Raw genomic sequence first — 24783 nt, forward strand, 5'->3', positions numbered from 1 at the left:
CAGTTTATTAAATAGTCTAAAATCAAGAATTAATAAGAAACAAATGAAAAAGTAATTGGAAAAAAAGTATGTAAAATTTCATGGTAATCGGAGGTTGCTTACTTTTACAAGACATGAAAATATGATATTAATAGAGTCAGTAATTTTGTGGACTGACTGCTGTGTGAGATCCTCTTTGTACTGTATCTCAAAATGCAGAGGCACATGTATATTATGTGTTAACAAGCTATTAGTCTAAGCACAGTGGTTATATCAGCAACATCAGAGTCAGGCAGGCATGTTACAATGGTCATCATCAGGCATGTTACAACATCAAATTTTATTATCATACTAAGCAAAATGACAACCAAGACTGTGAAAATGATCCAGCAAGTATATACTGAAAAAGCCATTGCCTTTTTTGTACTGTTGTGGCACAAATGTTTTGTGGAAGGTAGGAATGGTCTGGATGATTATGTGCGTAACTGGTTGGCCAGGATAGGCGAAAATGGATTTTCAAAGTGGTGATGCTTAATTCTGCTTTCTTTATCACAGCATTTCCTTCATCACATTGAAAGGGGTTATGCGTAGTATGTCATAACTGTCTCATAAGCGTTCACAATAGTTATAGCTTTAAAAAGTTTTGACTTACCTTGTAAATATTGAATTAAAAATGCTTTTGTTGTAGTTTGCATTTTTCTTAAAAATGCCAATAAAAGAGGTAAATTTGAGATAAAGCTATTTTCTGAAAACTTAATTGATTTAATTAAAAATTTTAAATGAGGTTTTGTTTTGATTTAGTTGGTTATGATAAAGCACAATATGGCTATCTGCTTAAGGGAAGGGATACCTTCGTAGAGAACTTTTCAAAGGGAAACTGTCTCGTATACACATTACACATGAGGAAGACCATGTAGTCAGCCCATTCATCTGGAATCGAACCCAGGTCAGAACTACCAGTGTTCAGCGATTTTACTGCAAAGTTGCTGGTAGGCATTTTAAGTTAGGAATAGAACTTTTTGATTATTTGTATCTCCTCTGAAAACTCGCAGATTTGTTGCTGACCATGGACAGCGATAGCAAACTTGTTGGTGGCTGATTTTTCATCAAATTAATGCACAAAGGCAAGAGCCATTTTCAAAACAATGGCATGCCCACCAGCGGCCGAGCGGTAAAGTCGCTAAACACTGGTAGTTTGGTCCGAGGTTCGAATCCTGCGAACGGGCTGGCTGCATGGGTGTTTTCGTGGTTTTCCCCATGTGTAACGTGTATACGAGCCATTTTCCCTTAGAAAGTCCTCCACGAAGGCATCCCTCCCCTTAGGCAGATAGCCCTAGTGTGTTTTGCCATAATTAAATACACACACACACACACAAAACAATGGCATACTAAGAATTCTATAAAAAAGCAATCATCAATAAAATTTTAAAAATAAAGAACATCAGTAATAAATTCTTTACTTTTTCAAGAAATATTTCTGTAATTTTTTTGCACTGTTATTTTCTCCCTGTGCTTAGCAATCTGTTTTTGTTTAAAAATAAAATCAGTACAAACTGGGCACTGGCATAAATAAAGTGAGTAGCTGTTGTAAATGAGATACAGCTGTCTTCGAACCTAACTTTGACCCACATTCTAATACTTTGCTTGAAATTTTTTCTATTGCATTTCTATGAAATTCAGTTGTTTAAGAAACAGAACTTGATAGAATGTGAATTTTTACATTCTTTGTTGTTGAGCAAAACTTCAAATTTCCATTATGATTTGTTATGAGAAAACCAAAATAATCAAAGCAAAAAGAAATGCTAATCAGAAAAATGATGGCTGAGTTTCAAAAGTCAAAATAAAGGTACTTGCTTATGCACATACTTAGAGTGTTAGGTAAATGCTATCAGGTAATATGGGTTGCCACATAAATATTTTGGCAACATACTGCATTGCAACCTGCCAGTGAGAAGTCTATGTAATCAGAAAATACTAAGATTTTTTTTTTTTTTTTTTTTTTTTTTTTTTTTTTTTTTTTTTTTTTGCATGTGTAGTTTTTAAAAATATGTGTTAATTAAGCAGTGTGTGAAACAAACTAAAATTATTTATGTTCCAGGTATGAATTACAATTCTTCCAAATGGCTGTTGGAGATGTTCCTATAAATGTTGCACAAGATGTTGTAGAAAAATATATACAAGATTCTTGCAAAGGAAATTTTGAAATTCCTCTGTTAAAGATCTTGAGATTAGTAAGTATAAGTGTTTGAATTTTATAATTATAATGTATTATTTATATATAATACTGGGTACAATATAAGGGTCTTGAGTTTCTGAGTTATCTTTTCTTGAGTGGATAATAAAAAGATAGGTAGCTAGAAAAAGAAGAAAATCCGCAATATCCCACTGTAAAAGACCATTTGCTAGAAAAAGCAGGAAAACTCATTTGACAGTTGAATTTCAGTGGAACAGATAAGCATATTAATTAAAGTTATAAAGAATGAAGCAATAATAGTAATATTGAATGTGTACTAATAATGTAAATAAAAGATCAACCGGAAGAATCCTTTTGTAGAGAACTTAAAGGAAACTGTTTAAATATTGATCCTTAAAAACTCTGTTTTTAAATTCTTAACATCTGTTATTTCAATTTGCCGTATGTTATATTAAAAATTTGAAATTTTTTTTTTGGTAAAGCAGGTATATTTATTATATATGTAATAATTATAGTATATACTAAATTTATACAGATTATTGTATTTTATTTTACAAAAATGTATTACTTTATGAGTTTATAAGTTTTCAAGAAAAATGTAAATGTGAAGCTTACCTGTTTACTATTTTTAATTTTAGTGGCTAGACAACACAGTTATATCGTGGCTTTCATCATTCTATTGTGGAATAAAAGGTGATGACGATCATGTCAGTAAATTGTTGTCTGAATATAAGGTAAATTTCAAAATTTCCATCAAGGTGACTGATTTTACTATTTTTTAAAATGATTTATTCTTGTGTATTTGCTACTGTAGTCAAATTACACTGTAGCAAACCCAGTTTATGACAAACCCCTGGCTATAACGAAAAAAAGCCTTTTAGTCCTATCTATTTCCTTTGCACTTAATTTTATTTAATATGTCTATAGTGAACCTCCAAATATATGAAAATCGATGTAATTTAAATTTTAGTGGCTATAACATTATGAATATCTTCTACTAAAACTTTTTTTACATTTATGTAGCTTTTTCCAAAATTTCTACAAATTTTAACTGAAAAATTACTACTTTTTAAAATCATCAATATTAAATGTGTTAGATATCATCTAAGGCAGAGAAGTGAAAAAACACTTTTACAAAAAGGAAGTTTAGTTCTTTTTATCTATGCCCTCACTTTTCTCTATGTTCAGAACAAACGCTAAGATAGGTGTAAAAGATAGGTAGCTAGAAAAAGAGGAGAATCCACAATATCCCACTGTAAAAGACCATTTGCTAGAAAAAGCAGGAAAACTCATTTGACAGTTGAATTTCAGTGAAACAGATAAGCATATTAATTAAAGTTATAAAGAATGAAGCAATAAGAGTAATAATGAATGTGTACTAATAATGTAAATAAAAGATCAATCGAAAGAATCCTTTTGTAGAAAACTTAAAGGAAACTGTTTAAATATTCATCCTTAAAAACTCTGTTTTTAAATTCTTAACATCTGTTATTTCAATTTGCCTTATGTTATATTAAAAATTTGAATATTTTTTGGTAAAGCAAGTATATTTATTATATGTGTAATAATTATAGTATATACTAAATTTATACAGATTATTGTATTTTATTTTACAAAAATGTATTACTTTATGAGTTTATAAGTTTTCAAGAAAAATGTAAATGTAAAGCTTATCTGTTTGCTATTTTTAATTTTAGTGGCTAGACAACACAGTTATATCATGGCTTTCATCATTCTATTGTGGAATAAAGGGTGATGGGTCCCATAAGGATATATAATAAGTATATCTTAGTATATCATATGGTGTTCATGACCTTTGAATCAACTTGAATGGATGCTGGGATTCCATTTAAGCTCTTTGATTGAGCTTTTCAGGTGGTGCTTTATTCAAAGCTGATGCTATGACAGAAATTATGAAATTTTTACTAACAAGAAAAGAAGAAATAGTAAATAGATTTGTATGAGCAGATGGCTATATAAACTCTTAGACAAAAAAAAAAAAATAAAATAAATAAAATAAATAAATAAAATAAAATAAAATAAATAAAAAAAGATGCACCGGGAAGATATAAAGCAAATTGGACACAAATTGATATGATTAAAGGTTTCGACGTAAAACGCAAAATTTTACATTTTGGCTGCCAGTGAATGAACGGTTGTCGCTACATCGCATCTGGCAGGATATTTAAGAGGAGAAATTACAATTGCAGGTCATAAATTCTTCATGAATTTCATTCCGTGTACTCTGGTAGACAGTAACTATGCCTTGCATGCAGGTGTGTGAACGATATGCACAGATGTCAGAATTTGAGAGAGGTCATGTAATTGGGCTCAAAGAAGCCAGTTGATCTTATCACCGAATAGCTTGACATTCTGCCACCATCATCTAATAGTGATGCCACTATTAGATGATGGTGGCAGGAATGGGTGAACCATGGCCACACACAGCATCAAGAAGGAAGCAGTAGGCCTAGAGAAACAACAGAACGTGAAGACCGAGCAATCATCAGAGCGGCACTCACAGCCCCAGATGCATCATTATCATCGATTGTACATGCAACTAGTGCTTCAGTGACCACAAGGACCATTCATAGACAGCTTACAGAAAGGGGGCTGAGGTCATAGAGCCCCTTGCGCTGGCTACCATTGAACTCTGTACAACGTCAAGCTCGTTTGCAGTGGTGTCGGGCTCATTCGCACTGGAACGTCACTGACTGGTGTAGAATAGTATTCATTGATGAGTCCTGCTTTGAAATGAGCCCTGATGACCAGCGAAGGCGAGTCTGGAGATGCCCAGATAGCACTGTGATACCAATCTGACTGTCTTCCGGCAGACATTCTTTCCGGCCGACATCCAGGAGTGATGGTCTGGGGTGCCATTTCATTTCATAGTAGGACCCCTTTGGTTGTCATCCTTCGCAACCTTACAGCAACAGCGGTACTTCAAAGTTCTAAGGCCCGTTTGTTGCCCTTCATGTCATGCCACCCTGGGCTTACATTTCAGCAAGATAATGTCCGCTCCCACACTGCACATGTTTCTACTGCTTGCTGAACATTACCTTGGCCAGCAAGGTCACCAGATTTCTCTCCTATTGAGCACGTGTGGAGCATTATGGGCAGGGCCCCCAACTAGCTTGGGTTGTTGACGATCTAGCGCGCTAGTTGGACAGAATTTGGTACGATATCGCTCAGAACATCCGCAACATCTATCAATCCATGCCAAGCCTAATAACTGCTTGCATAAGGGCCAGAGGTGGACGAACACGTTACTGACCTTTTCACTTTGTGAAGCTCTAGCACTTCGATAAATCATCCAATTTTTCTCAAACTGTAATCATTTGTTTTTCTGTACATGTATATCACTTCTACGAATTTTCATCCCATTCGGATTCTTCTTGGTGCGTCCTTTTTTTTTTTTTTTTTTTTTTTGTTGTTGTTGTTGTTGTGTGTTTGTTTGTTTGTTTAAGAATGTAGATTATTCATCTGCTTCAGTACTGAAAACTGTGAAAGTTCTAGCATCTGAATGGGGAGATTTGCATTCTTTAAATCTTTTGTAAGGTTTAGAATATCCTTTATTAGGGCTTTTGTATATTTTCTTTGCAGCTATAGATATCTTGGATGAAACTAATGCATTCTCACTAAACATTAGATAGAGCAGATAAAGAATGAAACCGTTTTCATTTTTCATATTTCCTGTAAAAGTGAAACTTATTTAAAAGGTTATTTAATCTAATTCTCTTCACCCTGTACTGGGGATATTTTAGTGGCTAAAATTCATCTGTAAGCTGAACAGTAAATATGCAATGTTAATCTGTATGCAAATGACTTTGTATTGTAGGCAACGGGAATGTAATTTGAAAAATGCTGAAAGAATATAACCAAATCGGTATCTACCGGGAATGTAGTTTTCTACGATCTAGAATAAAATACTCAAGACTTGATAATTTCTACTCACAGGTAAAAAAAAAAAAAAAAAATTATGTACAGTTAAAGACTGTCATAAGAAATCATTAAGAAGTGTATAACTTTCTAATAAAATTAGTTAACAATTTTTAAGCAGGGGGAATTTTTTTCTGAATATAAGATAACATTTCTGAACTTTAATTAACATTTTTTATTAATCAATGAGGACCGAGGGTCTTCTTAAAAAGTATATTAATGTTCTGCATATTTATTATGGCTTTCTGGCAAATTACATAGAAAATTTTTAATCTATTAAAAAAGTAATTCGAATAAAAATATTTCAAATGCGTTTGTCCACCTCTGGCCTTTATGACAAAAAATTATTTTAAAATATTAATTTTATTGTTGTTTTTATTATAATTTAAAATCATAATTATTGAACAAATCAGCTAAAATGAAACAAAATTATAATTTTAATTCAAAAAATCTGTTTAAGAATTCATTCAAAAATAATAAACTCTGTCATATTGTTTCTGAATTAGTTTTTTAACCATTATTGAAGAACTGAAAGTTTTGGAATCCTCCGTTGGAAAACGAAAAGTGGGCTTGATAATGATTGATGACATCTGAGTTAACTGAAACTGTAATGTTAGCTAGGAGGCTCTGGAGTATGCCATGAATGGGAATCCACTCTCATGTGATTTATTATAATGACGATGATTTTTTTATTTGAATTGAATAAAAAAATTCACATAGTTAAAAATTCTTTGCACTTTATTTACATGTCATGATACTATTAAGTTGTTACAAATGAAATGGTCCTAATGACGTAGTATGCAATCTGCTGTTTTTAGTTAGTTCCTTCACACTATCTCACAGAAATATGGTGGAGATCCATAAATGGGCCATGCTGTATTACATTTGTAATGTATATGGCTGAACGACTCATAAAAATGGTTCTTTTAAGGGCATATCCTGCTTTGGTATTGTAAAATTTGAAGAAATCAAATGTAATGGAATTGAAAATTTAATACATTATTAAATTAATTAAAGAATTTTCATTTAAGTATTCTTGATAATTTTGATTTATTTTCATATATAAAACAGTGCTTTAGTGGCACCATCTAAGAAATAACTAACTAAAAGGAGTAGATCACATACTACTACTTACTTAAATGGTTATTGAATGACATTATATTTCTATTTGTTTCTGTTATTGCAAATACCTGAGGTTTAAGCAAATTTTTTGTGTCATATGACAGCATTACATATGGGTGATGTGACTGAAGTACTTGTATCATCCAATGAGTATTAAACATTGAATTCTACCAATAAATTAGTATCCTACACATTTGAGTTTAAATTTGAAAATTCTTCAGGGGCTGAAGTCAAAACATCAATAAAGCACTAGGGGGAGAAAAAAACTAATGAGCAGAAACATGTAATTTACATATTAAAAAAATGGTAATTCTACACAAAAAGTCAAAAATGATAATTTTGTGTTCATATTCAAAAAGGGGGAAGAATACATAGCAAATAAAATAAAAAATAATGAGAAAAAGTTCACAACTATGTTTTTGAAATTACTGTAATCACTGTAGTTATAGGGGAGGGACTGAAAGTTAACATTTAGTCTCAATATTCTTGTGTTTTTCCCTTTTAATAATAGCTATGATATTGTATGTACTAAAATATCTTTCAGCATCCATGCTAATAACAGGACTATGAAGGCATTGTATAGCTAAATGCCTTTCCAAAATTTTTGTAACAGAATATTAAAGCTTTAAGAATCTGTATGTGATTTTCGTGAATGTCTTGATTGAGCACTTTAAAAAGCTGTGCATGAAAGTGATTGCATCTGTTAATGAGTTCATCTTTTGGTTTTAATCATCTTTAAAAAAATTGTGTCTTAGAGAAGTTTTTGATATTATATCGGGTTTAATAAAAGTTTCCCACCACTGCAAATATCACCTGTGCAAACAGTTCATGCGGCCATGTTTAATCATATTTTGTAAAAAAAATTTTGGCATTTGAAAGAAAGAAACTTGCTTTAGAACACCGTGTTGTGAAATTTGTAAAAAAAAAACATCATTATCATTAAGAACAAGGTGCCTAAAATGAACTATCACACTACCAGATTAGAACTATCATTTACTTCCAGTTCTATTCTGAAAAGTCAGCTACAAAATGTTAACAAGTCATGTGTACAGCTTTAACTACTAATGTCATTCAATAAGCAGAGCGCTCTGGCCGGCCTACTGATGTTGATGAGGCCCATCTGCAAGAATTTATGGAAGAAGACCAATATGCAGCCACTTGAAAGTTTTAGTACCATGTCCATTAGTCGTGCTATGCATCGCATAAACTTCACGTACAAATTCATTCGCTGGGTGCCGCATGAGCCAACTCAAGCAGATGACAGACATGTTTGGGCCTACACTAATCTGCTTGAATATGAATGCAAGGACAAAATTCTGGACTGGATCGTCACATGTGATGAAAAATGGATTTACTGTAACAACACAGGCCGAAAAGGGGGTTGGTCTGTGCTTGGTGAGCATGTCAGCTGCATCGCAAAGTGCAATTTGACTAACAAAAAGATCATGCTTTTTATCTCATGAGAATGTCGTGGTATTATCCACAGAGCATCTAGAAAAAGATAAAATCCTTCACAGTAAGGTGGCCGTGTTGATTTTACTATCAAGGAAAAATGCCGAACTGAGTATGACACAAAAAGGTAATGTTCCAACAAGCTAATGCAAGATGACATGTGTCTGCATTCACCAGCTGTACTCTGAACATACTCAAATGGGATCTTTTGCCACACCCGTCCTGTAGCCCTGACATTTTTCCTTCGGACTTCTACCTTTTTTCACACCTGCAGCTATATCTTGCTGGTGCTATCTTTCATTCGGCACAGAACATCCAAAATGAGATTTATCTGTTTTTGGACTTGTGGCCACCAAGTTTCTGGACCGAAGGCTTTGAAAAACTACCAAAATGTTAGCAGAAAATCAGAGATTTGGGTAGTGATTACTCCCTGCACTAAAGATATTACTTTCATGATTTTTTTCCTGACTTTATTAAGAACTTTTTTTGGCAGAAAACTTTCATTACAACCAGATATTTGGCTTTAATTTAGCAGTGTTCATGTCTGCAGATAGACAAAATGATCTATAAATCTGCTGGTAGGATTTATTTGTTGCATTTGGAGCATAAATGTAGCTAATTTATTTAAACTTTTCTGTTCTGCCGTCATCAACATAATTTTGTGCTTCTGATCAGCTATTCCTCTTTCATTTGTCTAAACAAATTTTGTCTTATTCCCAAAGCAATCGTAATTTTATGCTCAACAGAAAACTTTTAAATCACTTAACTGACTTCACAAGATGTGAGCAAGTATATAGTTTGATCCTTCTAAATTTTGATTCATTATAATTTTTGGGCAGAATTCATATTTCAAAGCCATTTCGCCTCATATTTTATGAAATAAAATTTCATTTTCAAGATATTCCTTTAGGAAACTGACAAATGAGTTGACATCTACATTATTGATTAAGAAATGCAACAATCTATTCCTTATATATTCACTCAGGTATATAACAGAAGAACAAGTTTTCATTCAGAAAGGTTCAGAAACTGTATTTCATATTTAATTGTTAGTACTCATAAATTTTGCATTTATTTGCAAGTATTTTGTAAATATGAAAATTAGGTATCTCTATTAATGAAAGATTCACTCACGATTCATTTATAAAATTTCATGCAGAAGATTTAAGGCTGCAAACAAACCCAATGGCAATGATCATTTTTCCATTCATTTGAATGAATTAAAGAATTTTTGGTGATTGTGTCCTTAATTGCATAATATAATTAAGGTAAATAAGAGTAGACATTTCAACTATAACAAAAGAATATATGAAGTGCTAAAATTACAATCAAAAATACATTACAAAAATTGAAATAGAGCTCAGAACACAGTTCATGCCATTGTCACGTACTGTTTCCTTACAAGAAGTCCAAGTGAGAACTGATGTCACTTCACTGCTCTGATTACCAACTAGATTTGACAGGTGGCACCAGCTCTTGAATAGAAGTTAAAGTATACGTGAGACCATCACAAATTTAATGAAATCAGATACATGACAAATTGTATAAGAGGTCACCCAGACACAAAATGTATATTTTTCAACTGTTTCACAACACTTGGCATTAATAAAAAAAGTAAAAAAGCTTGATAAATGCTTGCCTCATGAACTCATAAAAACAAAGCCAAGTCTTTGGAGATGTTTTCCTTTCTTACAAATAATTAAAGCAGAAAAGTTTTAGCAGTGAACTGGGACTATGGATGAGAAGTGAATATTCTATCATAAGCACATACATTCATTGCTGTAATTGGGAGTGAAAGGTGCTTTAGAATGTGTTTAAAAAGCACATTTGCATCCAAAGAAGATGCTGTTTAGTGTATATTGGTCTTTCCTGGCATTATTCTATGCTATTTCACAGACTGAAGTTTTTTTAAATTCTTGTTTTGTATGTAAAAGTTTTGTAATAGCATAGTTATATTGTTTTTCTTAGGAACGTTTGCTTAATGTTCTTTATGAAGCATTTGCTGATGTTCGTATGGATCAGTTATTTGATATCATCATTGAGTTTCCTGAATCTCAAGATGCCTTAGAAGACTTAAAAGAATGCTTAGCAATAACTAATATGAGATCCAAACTTATAAGTTCTTTGAAATCATCTTTGGAAACTAGATTGTTACATCCAGGTAAAGTAGAATATTTCATAAGTTAAATATGTTATAATAATAATTGATTTTCAAATTGTAAGATTTTACATCGCTTTTGTGCGTAAAAATTTTATCTTTGGAATGTATAATTTTAATTTAAATTCTTTAAAAAAAAACTAAAAAATATATATAAAATAAATTTAACAGTTACTTATCTGCTTTAGGAATGGAATGATCTTTGCAAATGTGTAACCATTTTACTTTTTCCAATCATTCCGTTTTTCTAAATCGTATTTGAGTTTCTTATTATGTATTTAGACTGACTGATAAGCGACATCTGCTGCTGTACACCATTATTAATGATAGGTGTAGAAAATGATCGGCATGTGCTTTTGGTAGCTGTAACTGTTAGGTGCAAATAAGCTTAATATCATTTCATTATTTAACTTTCATGGGTAGCAGCTCTTTTAGGCATGATTACTGCTTAACTATGAGTTACATATAAATAATTAAAAATAATGTAAATAAGTATGGATTGTTGATTGTATTTCCTTAAATTGAAAAATAAAATATAATATTAATATTTTTGAGGAAAAAGTTAAGATTTAAAACTATTCATGCTTAATTTTCTTTTCAGGTGTGAATACGTCTGACATATTAACAGCTTATATTTCGGCTATTAAAGCTTTGAGAGTATTGGATCATACTGGTGTAGTCTTACAAGTAGTTAGTGAACCAGTGTGTAAATATTTACGGTAAAATATATATTTATTACTAACTTAAATGTTTAGTTATCGGATTGTGATTTTCACCTTGCTAAGTATGATAAGTTTTTTACTGCATTTTATGTTTTTTATATAGTTTATTTAAAAAGATTAAAGTTTTTGTAAAAAAAAGTTTTTAACTTTCACTTTATCCCATTTTGTACAAATTTTATGGATCACATAACTAGGAACATCCTCCTTTCTGTCTTCTGAAAACATTTCTTTCACTGCATTTTGGTCTATCATTTGTTGTGAGTTTACTTGTTTGCATCTCAAGACATAGTTTGTCATCCAAAACATTTTTATATTGGAAAATTTGTGTATGTTCCAAGGGTCCACTATAGTGTCTTGTTAGTATTTACTTTAAACATACTTTTTATGTTATGCATTTTTAAAGATAATTTATATAGATATTATTACTTACATAAGTTTAATCACTGGGGGTTTAGTTATTGTCACATTATAACAATAGATATATTCATTTGTGAAAGACTGGGATTATCATTGGCATCACTAATAAATGTCTAGGAATGTTTTGACAGTCATCTTCATGCTGTTTGTAGGATAATGCATAGCTGTGTTAGTGTAGCTTTAATGTTAGGGATTTTGGTGCATCAGCATCTTTATTAAGTCTAGTAGTATTCTTTAAAAAAAAAAAAAAAAAGAAAAAAAAAAAAAAAAAAGAAAGGCCAGAAGGGCTATTAATTTTGTTTTGGTATTTTGCATTGAAAACTTTAAATGTCCGTTTCACTTTTCAAATTGTTGCCACCACATATTATTGCCCTGTGTTATATTCAAAGAAATTAAATAATGAAGAATCTAAATAAATGTGCGTATGTTTCTCGATTTGTAATTAAACAACGATACCTATAGCCATCAAATTTTGAATAACGTATGTTTCCACCCGCATAATGGCATCTAGAAGCCCAAATCTGGAATTTTTTATCTATTTAATATTTTATAAAGCATTTATAAGTTTTTAATTAAGAAACCCAGTGATTTCAAAGCAAGAAATGACAACACTGTATGGGGAAAAAAAAAACATTTTTATCTCTAGGCCGCAAGACAGTGTATCGGAAGTTCTAAAGATATGCACTTTTTAAATTATTTAGCAAGCTTTGAATTGAATTTTCTGATTTAAGTTTGAAGAACATCGTATTTCATAAATAAAGGTAACGCACAAAACGTTAAAAAAAGCCCCTTTGGCCGTAATATAAATTCTGAAAGCTTTCACATTTATTTATTTTTTGTATGTATAAATTTATGCAAGGAATATTTTTTCCAGAAATAAGTAAATAAATTTGAAGGGATATTTATTATATAATGCTTTCTGAGCCATGTTAGATCAAAATAAATCATCGTTTATGAGAGATTTGGATTTTGTTAACCATGTTAAATCAAAATTGTGTAACAAGCATCCTTGGAAAAAAGGGGAATAAAAATACTTTTAGGTACCACTTAAAGAAAACTATTGTATCTTTTGCCATACTGTATAGAGTTTGAAACTATGTTAATATTCCTACAGGTCACGAGAGGACACCGTTCGATGCATCATATCCAGTCTTCGGGAAGACAGCTGTGGAGAGCTAGCTTGTGAATTAATGAAGGGAGTTCCTTTGAAGTTGGAGGACACTTATCAAAGCGATGAAGAAGTTGATGACTGGGAAAAATGGTGCCCAGATCCAGTTGATGTTGACCCTAGTATGCATTTCATTAATCTTTATTTTACATGAGTTATTTTACTTATTTCTCTCCCAAAGAGTTGATCATACTTAGAATATATTATGCAGAAATATGATTTATTTTACAGTGTACTATATTGCATAGGAATATGACACCCTATCATGAAAAATTTTGTAAATAACTTTCACTGGCATCCAGATATAATCAAACATGACACACTGTATTATCAAAAATCTTCTACAGAATGCTTCAGCAATATTGTTTTTTTAAGTTTTATAATAATTGAGGCTCATTTCTGTTACCACAATATTTTAGATATTTGTTTTAGAAAAAAGTCAAATCAGATGGCCACTATCTTTGGTTATTGAAGGAGAAAGGAAATTCGTTCATGGTGACACAGTATATTTAGCTGGTATTTTTCTTTTCTCAAATTTGTGCTGTGTGTCCTTTATAAGTCACAACCAATGTTGTTAAACAAGGTGGTGTGGTGGTGTATTTAATTATGGCAAAGCACACGAGGGCTATCTGCCTAAGGGGAGGGATGCCTTCGTGGAGGACTTTCTAAGGGAAACTGGCTCGTATACATGTTACACATGGGGAAAACCACGAAAACGCCCATGCAGTCAGCCCGTTCGCGGAATTCGAACCTCGGACTGAACTACCAGTGTTCAGCGACTTTACCGCTCGGCCGCTGCTGGGCCCTGTTGTTAAACAAGAAATACCTACTTGCAATAACATATATAGCTATCTTGAACAACTTGTGGGAAGACATCACACCAAGTCTTCACTTTAGCATGAATCTGGAACAGATATTATAGCTTCTGAGATGGTTCCCACTGGGTTTATCACCAAATTGATTTGATCTCACAGAGCATTAGAACTTGATTTTACAGGATTTTGAAGCCTTTTTTTTTTTTTATGGTGTTTAAACCCAGAATATATATCATGGCTTCTAAGATAATTCCCACTGGGTTATCACCAGTCTGATTGATCTCACAGAAACATAAAACTCGGTGTGCATTTCAAAACGTTCAAGGCCACTTTAATTAAAATTTTCTGTATAGAATAAGAAAAGTAATATAGTTAGTTCATTCAGGTACTTCCTAGTAAAATATCCTATATTTATTTCTTAATAAGATACATCCTAAAGATGTTTAATTCTGTTTGCAGGCAAAACTTCTGAAAGTCAACGATCGTCAGATATCATTGGAATTTTAGTGAACATATATGGAAGCAAAGAACTGTTTGTAAATGAATACCGCAGTTTGCTTGCTGACAGATTACTTACGACATTCTCCTATAACACAGAGCGTGAAATCCGGTATCTTGAGCTCCTGAAGTTAAGATTTGGAGAATCGCAGCTGCATTTCTGTGAAGTGATGTTGAAAGATATTGCTGACTCCAAGCGTATCAATACCCATCTTAATTCAGAGGAAGTGAAAAATCGTGAGCAGTGGGTAAGAATTCTCACATTTTATGGAATATTTTGTAATCTTAAAAAATTCTAATTTCTCTAAGTAGTTATCCCTTTATGTTTTATGAGACCTACTGTTCTTAATAGGAACTGTGTATAATATTAAACAATGCCATATTTGTATAACGTGTATAAAATATTGTAATGGCATTTGTAATTTATGGTGTTTCTATTTTTAAAAAGCCATGATGTAATTTTATATGAGGGAAAGGTGAAAAGTTTTAGCCTAACAGTAAGGGTGTATTTGAGCTAGAGTTCCTGATTATTATTTCTCTTCAAAATATTTCCCTATATCAATGTACTTATGCATTCTGTATTGCAATTTGTTTACAATCATCTTAGAAAGTCATTTGTACTGAGTCTGAAGGCCCGTCTACACGAAGCGATTTTCTCAGCTGACTTTCTCGTAGAGCAACAATTTTAAGGATCTGCACGTGCGTCAAAAATTGCTCACATTCTCTGCTGCGATTTCAGAACTAGTGTTCACTGCTCACTAGCATACAATAAAATCGGAGTCTCTAGCCTATAAAATTGCTTTGAGTGATCACGTGCTTTTCACCTCATTTGGAATAATAAACATGGCTGCATTTCGTTTGAGCGAAACTGACATTTTTCAATTAATAGATTTCTATAGAGAAAATGTTGTGTTGTGGGGCACAAGTAATGTAAATTTTAAAAATAAAAAATTAAGGGATTCTCTTATTTTGGTAAGCTTTGTCTTCCCCATTACTTTATATATTCAAATGTTTTCTTTTCGGGGGGAAAGTTATTATAACTTCCCCAAGAAAAGTTCTAAAAACTGTTAATGACGCCATGTCATGGGTACTAGATGAAAATATTCAGAAACTGCGGTCGCACTTATTGAAAAAATTCAAAAAGCAAAATCTCCAGTCAAGAAATTAGGGGTCGATTTAAAGCAGTGCAGAGACTCATTGACTTCACCGAAAATGGGAGTTAATCAAGTGATGAGGTACACAGCTTTTCCGACACCTCCTACGCGAGCAATCATAGCCCAGTGGTAAAGAGCAGAACAAGTTTTCTCCACACATCGAGATCGTGGGTTCGATCCCCCACCTTAATTTTGGACTTTCTGTGCCTGCAAGAACTTCTTAATTTCATTTATCCATCACTAAATTTGAACTTCATGACTTAAAAGTCATTTTTTATTTTTTTGCCTATGGGTGTAGTGTTTATTGAATTTGAACACCTTTCTTTTTATTTTTCAAATGGCCGTTGGCACGTGTTTTAGATCTACTGGTCACAAGAAAGTCGCAAGTCACAAACTCAGTTTTGTGTTAATTGAGTTTTGCGAAAACAAATTACAGCCTAATTTAATACAATATCGCTAAATTTTATTAACTGATTAAAAGAAAGAGTAATATGATCATAGTTTTCTTTTTTTCCCTCCTTCTGTAGCAGTAGCTAAGTTTAAAATTGTAACTGTATCTATAGCAGCAATTTAAAATAGTCATCCATTATTTTAACTATTTGATGACACTGTAAACTTTGGTTACAAATCGTAGACAGTGTGACACTGTAGAGGGCGGGAACACTTCCTTTCACAGTGATTGGCTGAGTGAATTCCTCTGTACTAACAAGAAAATCGTTCCGTGTAGACAGGCGAGTTATCTCAGATATTGTCGGCGAGCTAAGTCGGCCGAGAAAATCGCTACGGGTAGAAGGGCCTTGACACCATTAAATGACTGCCTCAATGACATCATCAAAGCAAATTCTTTAAAAACAAATGAAAATCTGATGGAATCAGGTTAGGGAAATAAAGTGAATGAGAAATTATGTGAAACTGCAGTTGACCACAGCTGCTTGTACAATTGTGGCATGATGAAGAAGTGTATTGTTTTGATGCAGGATGCGTCCATTCTCAGTTTTTCCTGGCTACTACTTCTTCATATCATGTCTCAGATTGGCATGATGTCTCATGTCCATTTCATCCTAAAAGTCAGTCTAAAATTATCCCTTCTTTTACCCCTTCATTTTGGGATAAAATTCTGAAGACCAGTGGCACTGACACTTTGATCATAGACTGTTGTTGATAGATGATATATGACACACATTTGATCAAGATCTGCAAACTTTCAGACATTGTGAGAGCTAGAGTAGACTTTAAGGTACCCCTTGTATTATGGCGAAGTTGTTGTTTGATTTATTGCGAAGTTGTTGTTTCATTTATGGTAGCCTGAGTTGTTCAATGTTATGGGAACCCTATTGTGAGGTAATCGGGTGCATGATTCTGCGAAATTTTGAATCATGGGATGTGTTGTAAGCGTTTTTATGGTGTGTGTTGGTTTGATTCTTTAGACGGTAGAATGGCCGAGTGTAGTAAGATTAATTTGAAGTTTCTGTACGATTTGGAGCTAAAGGGGAAAATAGCTTTAATTGACTTAATGTCTAAATGAAGGTTTACTTAGTAGCCATTATAAGTGTCCTGTATGTAGGAAGGATATGCATCTAGTCGAACATAAAAACAGTTTAGATGGATTTGAATGGGTTTGTAGGAAGAAAGATTCAGATGGTCACTATGTAAAGCATTCGATCAGAAAGAGTACCAGGTTTGAAAAAAGTCATTTGAGTATGATTGATATTTTGATTTTTACGTGGCTCTGGGTGTACGAAGCGAACTCTAAAATCATGGTAAGTGAATATTTGCTTTTGGTAGTGCTTAAATGTATAACATGTTTTTCCTTTTTTATGTTATTTTATTGTTTGGTTTAAAATGTATTTTATTGAGATTATGTATTTTTTTGCTCCTTTGACTTACGTTTGTGCAATTCTGGGATTTTTTTTTAAAGTGAAAATATTTCGACATGTACATGAATAAAGTTAAAAGAGTGCGCAATGCCATTTTTGCGCAATTCGTGGATTTTTTTCAAGTGAAAATAGGTCGACGTGTACATGGATAAAATCAAAGGAGTGCGCAATGCCATTTTTGTGCAATTCGGGGATTTTTTTTTTAAGTGAAAATAAGTCAATGTGTTCATGGGTACCGAGTTTGTGCAATTGTTTGTCTTGTTATTTTGGCTTTGTGTAGCGGCGATTTTTGCAAAAATAACGAGTCAGAGAATTTGCACAAAATCGGTATCCATGTACCGCCAAGGGGTACCCTAAACTATACATTTACCATTGTGTGCACTGTTGTACAGTGATTATACACAGTACAGCATTAATGATTTTCTGCACTGTGTAGTCACTGGGCATACTTCTTGTTTTTCATTCAAAATGCTTTTGCATCCACATTTGAAATTGGCGATCCACCGGTTAACAGTTATAAATGCTAAGGCTTCATTTCTTGATTCTGCAGCATGTTCTGATGAATTTCTGTTGCAGTGAGGCTCTTTTGAAATATGTACTGAATCACAGCCTGTAACTTATTCTGTTCTTTGACACTGCATTCATTTTCCACGTGGTGAGAGGAGACACAAAGAAGAAAATGCAAATTTCGTGAAATTTTGCAAAGTGTATCATTAAGCTTTACCTAACTTCCTATAAAATTTTAACTGTTCATCACTATTTCTTCTCTGTGAGGCTCAAAACATTTACTCTTTCTATTTATATGTAATTTTATTGGAATTTTCCTTAAGTATGCGTTTTTGGTAAGATAGTTGTGTCTGTTATATGATTTATTAATAGCATTCAGTTGAAATATTTTTATTATAATGTTTGCAATTATTTAAATGTATCAGCTCTTACTATCTGATGTTAGAGAGCTCTCGTCTCCACCTAATTTAGTAAATTAGTTATGCGGTCATAAGACATAACGTATATTGGAATAAAGGGGCCAAGAAAATTGTCAAGGTCTCAGTTATAACGTAAAATGATTAATTTTTATGCGACTGTAATTTTCTTCCTTAAGATTTTTTATATTTCTTTCCCATGAGGATTTTTACAGAAAGTAATCATTTCCCAATCTTCTTAGAAAATGTTAGCATTGACTCTTGCTGCCATGTACTTCTGAGTTGATTCAAAGGTGGAAAAAAGGTTCTAGCTAATTCTTTCACTTTTTTTAAAAGTGAAGCACGTGTTTGCTAAATTCTTGTCTGTGAAAAGTCATGACTTAGGGGTGCAGGCTTATGTGATTTCTTGCAAGTTTTGAAGAACGATATTTCGTTGGACCTATTTTGCCTTTGGATGGCTATCTGCCATGAATCAGTACTGTAAGAAAGACATTTTAGGGTTATTAGAAAATGTTGGAAGTGTGTTTTTGCCAGGCAAATTAGCAGTCTCTGATTCCTTGAACAAGGCTGGAGAAGTAGGAAGAAAATGAAAAAAAAAAAAAAAAAAGTAGCAAAGGAGATCTCTACGAGTTTTGAGGGAGGTGGGTTAGATGACCACATAATAGCACTGGTAATTTAGCCTAATATGGGCTTCCTAATGTAAAATTATTATTTTAAAAACACCAGCATTCAGCTTCCAAGTATGGAAGATTCAGATTCTGCTATTAGCAGCTGCTCTGTGTGCTATTTCATCTTCAAGTAAATCTGTCTTTGCAATTTTATTTTGCTATATAATTTATGAAAATTGTACTCAGCTAAATTATATGTAGAATGCATTTTGATAATTTTTAAAAATGATCATTAGTCATTCAAATTATTTACGAGTTTGGTGCTTCCATCAGTGATAATTCAACAACCTTCGACTAGTTCCACTGATCAACAATTCTACAGGTTACAATAATAAATTAAACTTGTTAAGTAAAGTTTTATATATTGTTTAACTGTTAACATATGGGAAGTATTATGTCTTAGATATAAAATTACTGAAGGCTAAATTTGTCAACTGGAGTAATTTGTTTATTTTCTCACTGACCATCAATTGATATTATGTTTAATTGACAATTCAGCATTCCACTGCCTATAGATATATATTTTGTTATATAAAAAGAAGTAAAATTTGTAAATTAGAAATTTTGTTTGCCCTCTCACTGTGTGTTAATATTACATAACAGAACTAGAACAGTAACTAACATTTTAAGTACAGGGTGATCAACGAATAAGCCCTGATTTCAAAGTTAAATATCTCTACAACAAAGATCGATAGAATTATGTAGTAAACTGAACGCTTGTTATCAAAACTGTAAAAATTGTATACAAAAGTTTAGAAAATTTAGTTACGAAAATTGTTAACAGATGGCGCTCTGCGCTGAAAATTCTTTCTCTGATAGGAGTCCAAAAAAAAGTGAAGCAACATTTGCAATCAAAATACAATTTTTTAAAAATGTTCACCGTTCGAAACAATGAGGTGGCGTAAACGAACAAGAAATTTGACATCACGTCTTGCAATGTCTCAACAGAAATGGAATCACATGCAACACTAATCAATGATTCAAGCTCATCTAGAGTAGTGGGATTGTTTTAGACAGTGTCTTTCAATGCGCCCCACAGAAAGAAGTCACAAGGACTCAGATCAGGAGATTATGGAGGCCAAGCTATTCCTGTGTCAGTAAATTGTGGATAATCTAATGCAATTATTCTATTCCCAAAGTATTCATGAAGAAAGCAAAAAACTTTATCTGTTCGATGGGGGTCGATCCTCCAATGCTAGTTGAGTGCTGACAAATTGTTCCAAAATTGTAACGTTCAGTAGTTATCGTTTCTCGTATGAAAAAGGGTCTGATAATGCCTCTGGCGCATACCGCAGCCCATGCAGTAACTTTAGGCAAATGCAGTGCTTTCTCTTCACACAAATAAGGATTTTCAGAACCTCAAAATCTCCAGTTTTGTTTATTAAAGATTACATTAAAATGAAAATGTACCTCATTTGTGAACCAGATGCAGCTCATATCAAATCTGTCGTTGTCGATCATTATTAGAATCTGATTCGCAAAGTCAGCCCTTTGTTGCACAGCTTTCATGGGTATGGCTTGATGACTTTGGATTTTGTATTGAAATAGCTGTAGGCTTTTTTTTTTTTTTTTAATGTTTTTTGCGTGCTCGTGTACTTCAAACCTGTCTCTGATGCAATTCGTCGGATGCTTTTCCTAGGGTTTTGCTGAACAATTCCAGGAACTTTAGCTGCATTTTCAGGAGTGACTACAGTTTGCCTAGGCCCAACATTTCCCTTTCGATCATCAGCCAACCTGCCAGTCCGTTTGAATTTCGCTAAGAGCATGCAAATGGTTTTCGCATCTGCTCCAACTAGAACATTGAATTGGTTTTGAAAACTGCGACGTGTTGTCATAGGACTGTGTTCTAATCGGTGAAATTCCAGAACCAAAAAAACATGTTGTTCAATGGAATACATTATTTCACTTTCTACGCTAGCCTCTTTTCACTAGCCAATGGTCGTACTGATCACTTTCAACTTCGAAGCACATTTTAAAGGCTATTGATAGGTCATTGTGATTAGATCGCCATCTGTTAACGATTTTCGTAACTAAATTTTCTAATCTTTTGTACACCATTTTTACAGTTTTGCTAATAAACGTACAGTTTACCTCATAATTCTATCAATCTTTGTTGTAGAGATATTTTGAAATCAGTGCTTATTTGCTGATCACCCTGTATTAGCCTGATATTATGACTTGGATTTCCAGTTAACTGATATTTTATTTTTCAGAAAGATTGCATGAAAAAATTCAATTTCACTTCCAAAAATACTTATGCAGTACCAGAATATTAGATAGAAAACTATGTAGAAGGTTATTGATGACTACATCCAAAGAGAATATACAGATATGAAATGTGTTAAATACTAAAATTATAACCTTCCAAAGTATAAGACATATGGAAAAGAAAAAGCTGGAAACCAGTTTTAAAAAACATTTTTTTCCCCTAAATTCCTTTTATATATATATATATACATATACCTTTCATGGTGATACACAAAATAAGTAAAACAGAAAATTTCTCTTAAACATTTAACAATAGTCCATTTTGAAAGTATGTTAGTGTTAAAAGAAATATCCCTGTGTGTTCCCGTGTGGTATCCTTATTTTGTTTTAGCCACACACCTATATTTTCTTATGGTTCTCAATTCTGGGTTATCAGACTTTTGAAATGCACAGTGCTGCTCATTTAGAATATAAAATATCATGCTTATACAACTTCAATTGGCATGTTAATTAAGTTTGAAAGGATGACAATTAATACTTGTGCTAAGAAGTGTTTTTTAGGTTTTAGCATTTATGAAAAATTGACTTATCTAAAAGTGTAAGATTGACCTATCTAAAAGTGTAAGATTTTATATGTATTAAGTGTATCAATAATCTTAACTAATAGGTACTCACTCATAGTAGAAAATAAGCAAGTTAACAGCAACATATGTTAAAACACTCCTAACCTTTCAGACTGGGACAATTTCATATCACCATTCTGGAGTTGAAAACTGGAATAAGATCAACTGCCACAGGGGCTGCTAACTGCCTCCTGTCCAGTAAGCCATCACGCTGCACAGCCTTTCTGTCTGTGACATTATATCCTGTAATAGACTCCTTTCAGTTCGATCTATGACATGGATGTTGAAAATTATTTATTTACCCCAACTGGTGTACTTCACATGAACTTACTAATTATATACTGAAACTTTTATATATCAAGATAGAAATATTTTTTTGCAGGATTTTCCTATGAATGCTATGATTTTATCTGCTCAATTTTGGCCTTCTTTCAAAGAAGAAAAGTTAAGACTTCCAGAACATATTTGGCAAAATCTAAAAAAATATACAACTGAATTTGAAGCATTAAAAGGTAACAGAACACTTGTCTGGAAACCACATTTAGGGACTGTAGATTTAGAAATTGAATTGAAAGGAAAAACCCTTAATGTCTCTGTGAGTCCAGTTCATGCAACGATTTTGTGGCATTTTCAAGAAAAGTGTAAGTTTTTATTTATTTATTTATTCTACATGTATATTATCAAGACCTTTAATATTTTTTTTCTATTTTTACCTTAATTATTTAAATTTTCTAATTTATTTTTTATTATTTTGTATCTGCTTATTTTCAGCACTATGCCCAAACCACAAATTTGTATTTTTTGTTTGTTTGATTTAAATTATTGTTTTTTTACTGTTTCGCTTTATGTGAAAAAAGAGATATACATATTTTGAGATGAATATACAAAAATTATGTAAAAGTTATAACTATATTTCCTCAATGTTTAATGTTCTTTTTAAGCTATATTTCAAAACAACATTTTTGGATTTGTTAGTATAATGCAAAGTTGGGACCTTTTAAATTTTTGTGACACAAAAAAAATTCAAAAGTAGTAAAAAATTTAAAAGTAGTAGTAAAAAATTTAGAAGTAGTAGTAATTTAAAGTGCAATTAGTAGTTGCTTATTTGTAGCATATGAATCAATGTAATGCTAATAAAAATATCTTCTGGAATACTTTCTTATATCTTTTAACTAATTGCTTGATAATTTTTTTTTTTTTTTTACCTTCGAATTCTGATAAGTTACTAACCGCAGTTCTCAGCAGAATGCAGTACTAACCGCATTCTCAGCTGATAAGTTACTAACCGCAAGATGTAAGTTATGTAAAAAATTTTATTCCAGACTCTATCTTCAAAATATGTGATATTACTTTTTATAATATTATTGTGAACATGATTAGGTAAAAATTATCATAATAGAGAAAATATTTTTTTTCCTATTAAATAGCTCGATGGACTATAAAGGAGCTGAGCACTGAAATGCATATGCAGGCATCAGCATTACGGCGCAAAATAACTCTGTGGCAGAGTCATGGGATATTGCATGAGGAAGAAAGTGATGTCTTTGTTTTATTAGAAGACCAGAAAACATCAACCCGAGATTCAGTTGTGCCATTTGGAGAAGAAGAAGAATCTGTCACAGCATCTTCCCAAGATATGAAAGAAGAAGAACTTCAGGTTAGTTGTTTTATTATACTATTCTTTTTAATATGTGTTCATGTACAAAATTAAGAGAATTTGCAAGTTATTTGTATTTTAATTGGAAAGTATTAAATCAAAGGTAATAATTATGCCACCAAAGAATTATGCAGATATTCAGAGTCGAATATATAATCTTACAGATAGTCTGTGGAGCTATGATTGTGGAGGGGTATAAGTGCATAAAGAGTTTTCGGCAATTTGTGTGCTCATACTCCTTCACGATATTCACCATGTTTTTTGCAAACGTCGGGTGACTTTTATTAGGTATCAGGTAAAATGAGTAGCCTGGAACTTATGGATGATGGAATGAGATGGAGAATTATCAGTAGATTGGAGACAAGCCATTTACAAAAGCAGGTAGCTACAGAGCTCAGTGTAACACTGAGTGTTGTTTGCAATTTGTGAAAACAGTTTCAGGGCACTGGATCCATATCGAGAAGGCCTAAACAAAAGATCAATCAAAATTGACAACAGTGAATAAGGATCATTATTTGGTACTTTAAGTGTGGCGACACAGGACTACTACAGCTTCACAGCAGCTGTATGATGCCACTGGAATGCAAATTTCATAGTCTACAATTGCCCAAAGAATTCATGAAATAAGAGAGCATGTTTAGCATGGTGCAGACAACATGCACCTCTGACCAGACTTCAGTAGAGTACCATCCTTTTTGGAATTGAATCAAAATTCAGCTTCGACGTTGATTTTCGGCATACCTTCATCTGGAGAGAACCTTGAACATGATACTATTCCTTCCTCATCAAGGAAAAGGATCATTACAGTGTTGGAGGTGTTATGGATTGGGCAGCATTATGTTGGATGGCTGCACAGGCCTGCATGTGTTTGATGAAGGCTTCCTGACTACTATCGATATAGAGAGGAGATCTTAAGCCTGATGTTTGACTTTTCAGGGGGGGTCAGTTGGTCCTAGTTCCTGTTAATTGATGACAATGCTCGTCTATTAACAGGAACAGGTCTCAGCTGATTGAAGATTACATAGAAAGTAAAGATATTTGCTGAGTGGATTGGCTGCTCAGATCATCTGACCTTAACGCTATAGAGAATGTCTGGGATGCTCTTGGGAGGGCAATTTCATCTCACCATTCTGGAGTTGAAAACTGGAGTAAGATCAACTGCCACAGGGCCTGCTAACTGCCTCTTGCCCAGTAAGATATAACACTGCA

The 24783-nt window shown here is 32.8% G+C and overlaps 1 protein-coding gene across 2 annotated transcripts in view; it reads left to right on the forward strand.

The window, feature by feature from the left end:
* mr (anaphase promoting complex subunit morula) overlaps positions 1 to 24783 on the forward strand; it is a 59244-nt gene that overhangs the window by 29463 nt on the left and 4998 nt on the right. For both annotated transcript variants that reach the window (XM_085814954.1, XM_085814955.1), the window contains 8 exons: positions 2078 to 2210; positions 2812 to 2907; positions 10655 to 10847; positions 11446 to 11563; positions 13098 to 13273; positions 14426 to 14712; positions 22300 to 22558; positions 23345 to 23574. In XM_085814954.1, coding sequence (XP_085671080.1) covers positions 2078 to 2210; positions 2812 to 2907; positions 10655 to 10847; positions 11446 to 11563; positions 13098 to 13273; positions 14426 to 14712; positions 22300 to 22558; positions 23345 to 23574 — 1492 coding nt within the window. The remainder of the gene's footprint in view (positions 1 to 2077; positions 2211 to 2811; positions 2908 to 10654; positions 10848 to 11445; positions 11564 to 13097; positions 13274 to 14425; positions 14713 to 22299; positions 22559 to 23344; positions 23575 to 24783) is intronic.

This window comes from Stegodyphus dumicola, chromosome 4 (genome assembly GCF_044657685.1).
Source record: "Stegodyphus dumicola isolate Sdum_Otavi_A_Nest chromosome 4, ASM4465768v1".
Lineage (NCBI taxonomy): Eukaryota > Metazoa > Arthropoda > Arachnida > Araneae > Eresidae > Stegodyphus > Stegodyphus dumicola.